At 40.5% G+C, this 4,559-nt stretch overlaps 1 protein-coding gene across 1 annotated transcript; it reads right to left on the reverse strand.

The window, feature by feature from the left end:
* Window positions 1-766: 766 nt before the first annotated feature.
* Window positions 767-3,085, reverse strand: LOC148324047 (uncharacterized). Its single transcript, XM_088313488.1, has 5 exons — window positions 3,020-3,085; window positions 2,879-2,947; window positions 2,666-2,797; window positions 2,251-2,384; window positions 767-812 (listed from the first exon to the last, which is right to left on the reverse strand). The coding sequence occupies exons 2-5, from the start codon at window positions 2,930-2,932 to the stop codon at window positions 767-769; spliced, it is 366 nt and encodes a 121-aa protein (XP_088169614.1). The 5' UTR covers window positions 2,933-2,947; window positions 3,020-3,085.
* Between the last annotated feature and the right edge of the window lie 1,474 nt (window positions 3,086-4,559).

Genomic DNA, 4,559 nt, shown 5'->3' on the forward strand with positions numbered 1-4,559 from the left:
TATTTACCTTTTTAGTTTTCTTTTGGAAATGAAACACTAGTTATATATAACTACTGCCTTGCTTCCCTAAATTTGGGTCCTTCACCTCAACCCTCCAACATGCCGTTTCCATGACTACTACTTTCTCTCTAAGTCATATATATATATATATATATATATATATATATATATATATATATGACAGTTTCGGCAAAAAAATACATATTTTTTTTAATAACCAGTGACACGTTCTGCGTTTTTTTTGTTTGTTTGTTTGTTTTGCGGCGTCGTAGGCTTCCTTTTACCTTACCTTGCGTATCTAACCTTCAATGTCGTATAGAGAAGCTTTTCATCTTAGAAGCAACTTGGCCATTGGGAAACCATTCGGATATTCACGTTTAGCTTTGCCGTTATTTTGTTATATCCTACTGGATCCATCGTCTGTCATCGTAAATGCGACTTACTTTTGAGATACGTAAGGAACTATATAACTGCCTTAGGCGGAGTGATATACAACCTGTCATACCCGTGACGCGTATAAGGATATGCTGTGTACTTTGTATGGATGTTATGGAGAACTAGTTATAGGCATTCCATCAAGTCTTGTTATTGAGTACCCCAATAACACAACATGATGGCAGTGGAAATGGGTCGCGGGCGAAGATTGAACTCTAGCAGCTTCAGTGATAAGATCCAGAGAATGAGATTCGTTGCAACCATAAATATTACATGCCAGTTCAAAGACTCAAGATGGATTAACATCAAATTTTATATCGTGGACGTACCTCTACCATCTGTAGTAGGGCTCGATCCCCACGAGTGAACTGTTCATTCTAGTGACCGTACACATGGACATTGTAGAAGGGAAAATGCATGAAGACAAAGGAAACAAAAAACTGGAAAAAATGCTGAAAATAGCGACCTGCAATGGTCTCAAGAGAGTATATCTAAATCAATTTGACGAAATAGTAAACTTTTAAGGGGCTGCAAAAATACTCTTGAAAGAAGATGCAGAGCCATTAATTTACAAGATATACTCCAAGAGGAACTAGAAAATGCAATTTCTGGAGAAATTGCGTGTGAAGGCTGAGGAGTTGAAGCCATTGGGTGGAAGGATGTGAAATGATGGTGAATGATTTTGAATGAAGAATAGAATGGAAAAGCGGCATTTGAACGGATACATTTTTAAAACACGAATGGAGTGAATGAGGTTAAAATAGAAGGCTGCATTGTGTGAATTTTTGGAATGGATTATGGTTGGAATGGTGAGAACCGGTTGAAAATTGTGGAAGGAGTAGCATGCCAAAAAAGTGCAATTGGGAATGGATGAATTTTTGAAATGTGAATGAGATGAGAAGTGTGAAAGCAGATACAGAAATGTGTCAATTTTCAAACGGGGACCGTGTAAATGTGTAATGTCCAATTGGGAATTAATGTTTTTTTCTTGAGGGGTGAATAATGTGAAAAACATGGTAACATGAAAAATGGAAGGCCGCATGGCGTGAATTTTGGAATGGATTAAAATTGCAACAGTGAGAATCGTCTGAAATATGTGGAAGGAGTAGCGTGCCGAAAAAGTGCAATTGGAAATGGATGAATGAATGAATTTTTGAAACATGAATATATTGGACAAGAGAATGCAATTTCTGGAGAAATTGCGTGTGAAGGCTGTCATCCGAGTGGAAGGATGTGAATGATTTTTAATCATAATATTGAATGATGTTGCCACAGATCCCCAGAAAAGTAAATCCAATTTTGGCTGCTGACCTGCCATTTTAAGATAGAAGTTCGGTTTGCATGCGATCAACCATTACAGCTGTCTCCAGCAGTGCTTTTCACCGTTTTAAACCAGCGATTCTAAACCTTTTTTCAGTGAGGTACCCCCTGCGAAATATATTTTTAGCCAAGTACCCCTTTACCTGCACCAAGCTTTTTTGAGTAAACAAGATTTAAAACACACCGCCAGCGTCTGATTTATTAACCTTTTGAGCCTTTCAAACTCCAAAAACTATTCTTGACTTCGAAAACGATCGTAACCAACTGAATTTTTTTTCACCAATTTTTTTACACCAATTTTAGCAGTATAAATTAAGTATAAATGCTTCAGTATAAAATTATAATTTATACTTATGAATCTTGTTAAACCAGATCAAAACAAGAAATCAAGTAAAGCCACAATATTGAAATGTTTTTTTTGTTTTTTGTTTTTTAAGAAAAATTAAATTAAAAAAAAAAAAACTATTACAAAAAAAAAATCCCTCTTGGGGGAACAGGGGGTCCTGGGGGAATCTCTCCCTCCAGGTGGCGAGGGTGAGCGTTTTTTTGTTGTCCTCGGCGTCGATGACGTCGACCTCCTCGCCCCGAACCCAGTAGGCGTTGACAAGAAAGTGGCCGTCTTCCAATTCCTGTATAAAAATAACACTTTATGAACATACGTAGAATAAACAGTTTTATTTTCATGACTTCCACTATCACACCTGAGAGTAACACAAATGTGCCTGTTTGACACTCGCTGTCGACTGAAAATGACATCAGGTGCTCAGGTAATCACGGTTCACCTTTCAAACGTAAAATTACCAAACTCAGAAAACGAGTGGTATCAGTGAACATATTTTAAAGTCAGTCAATGGAAATATTTCAATCGAGATATTTTTTCTATACATTTTGTCTTAGCCAGCCTACTCACTTTGATCTCCGTACTGTTTGTAGTGTAGGGTGAAGGCTTCCCCATAAGGTGGGTCACCTTCACCCTTTGGCCCACATGTATTTCTACAAGATTGGCCACCCTCCACCGCACCACCTTGACTTTCACTCCATCCTGTAATACAAAACGTACAATGCATACCGCTTCAATGCATATTTAGATTACAATAGTTGAGGTAAAACGTTAAATAGTTACTTTTTGCAAGAAGATGACCCCCATGGGCACGAGCCGGCCTCGCACCCTAACCATCTTGATGGCTCGGATCTAAGGGAGAAACAGAAGGATTAAACAATTTTACCACACCCCCACGGAGACAGTGTGAGAGTGATATATTACTTCAGTGACAACGCCCTCGATTGTGACCAGGACGCCGTCCTCCTGGGGAACATCTCTTATATGCAGGGTCCTGGCAACGGGAGAGATGAGATGGGCGGCCTCCTCCCCCAACTCCGCGGACACCGTGATGTCAGCACATCGGAATATTTCGGTGGATGAGATTTGCCCGGAGTTCCTAATGGCTCTGGATGTTGTGGGGTTTTCATGGTTGACACGCCTCTATGACATTGCGTGGACATCGGGTACAAGCCACCTGGATTGGCATACCGGGGTGGTGGTCCCCCTCTTTGAGAAAGAGAACCGGAGGGTGTGTTCCAATTACAGAGGAATTACACTCAGCCTCCCTGGTAAGGTCAATTCAGGGGTGCTAGAGAGGAGGGTTCGTCTGAAGGTCGAATCGCAGATTGAAGAGGAGCAGTGTGGTTTTCGTCCTGGCCATGGAACAGTGGACCAGCCCTACACTCTTAGCAGGGTCCTCGAGGGTGCATGGGAGTTCGCCCAACCAGTCTACATATGTTTTGTGGACTTGGAGAAGGCGTTCGACCGTGTCCCTCTGGGAGTTCTGTGGGATGTGCTTCGGGAGTACGGGGTTCAGGAGACGAAAATTTTAAGGTATGTCTACACACTTGCTGTTCAACTCGGTACTACTCTAACACCCACCCACTCATTCTCCTCAGCTCCATGTTCACGCACACAGTCCTCATTCAGCGCATGGGCACTCCGCATACATACATCACAGCTGTCAGTCACACATAAGCTGTCACAGTACACGCAACAGACCATACGTTTTTCAAAATGGATTGTATTCACACCTACCTTTCTGCGAACCCTTTATCACATGCAAAACGGTTGAGAAAATAGAATCTTCAAAGTGCTTGTGGCAAAGAACATCGACGCTGTCTTGAAATTCCCTCTTTGCCAGAATTGGTCCGTTTATGTGCCCTATTTTTATTGCTTCGGCCACTCAGATGCTCCCAGAATGCGAACAATGCATCACCACACAGCGCAGAGGCATTCTGCCAAATGCCGACAATGCATTACAATGGCTTGTTGTTCTGCGACTGATGTAATTCTCGAAGAATATAGATTGCAGAACAAAAGCATTTTCATTGTTAGGGCATTACTTTCAGTCTAACTTTGAATCTAGGACATTTGCATTAAAAAAAAACTAACGTAAGTATTCTTAAAAGACATTTATTACTCAAAATACGCAGGGTCAAGGTTACCTCACACTTGGTCTTTTAGTACTTCTTTTTTATATTTCTTTTTTAGGTGGTACTTGGTGTAGAGTGTTTGAGGACTACTCAATTAACATATCAGTTTTTGACAGAAAATAAGCAAACATCTATTGAAATGCAAAATTTAACCCCCCGTTAGATTTGCTCTGATGCCGACATTGACCTGCTCTGTTGCAATTAGTCAGAGAATGTAATAAAGTACTTTTGACTTTTAAAAAAAGGTGATACATGGTGTTTATCCATGTGTTGCTTTGTTTCTTGCCAAGACATTTCATACAGTTTTAAAAGGTGAGCATTTTCCT

The sequence above is a fragment of the Idiotropiscis lumnitzeri genome, chromosome 13 (genome assembly GCF_059441095.1).
Source record: "Idiotropiscis lumnitzeri isolate Australia: NSW breed Sydney's pygmy pipehorse chromosome 13, RoL_Ilum_1.0, whole genome shotgun sequence".
NCBI classification, from domain to species: Eukaryota; Metazoa; Chordata; class Actinopteri; order Syngnathiformes; family Syngnathidae; genus Idiotropiscis; species Idiotropiscis lumnitzeri.

Bases quoted from the DNA above. Each gene is read 5' to 3' on its own strand.
- LOC148324047 (XM_088313488.1), bottom strand. From the start codon at position 2,932: ATGGTTAGGGTGCGAGGCCGGCTCGTGCCCATGGGGGTCATCTTCTTG. The intron at 2,798-2,878 runs GTAACTATTTAA...TTTGTATTACAG, and splicing joins GGGTCATCTTCTTGCAAAAA to GATGGAGTGAAAGTCAAGGT. The intron at 2,385-2,665 runs GTGAGTAGGCTG...ATTTTTATACAG, and splicing joins CAAACAGTACGGAGATCAAA to GAATTGGAAGACGGCCACTT.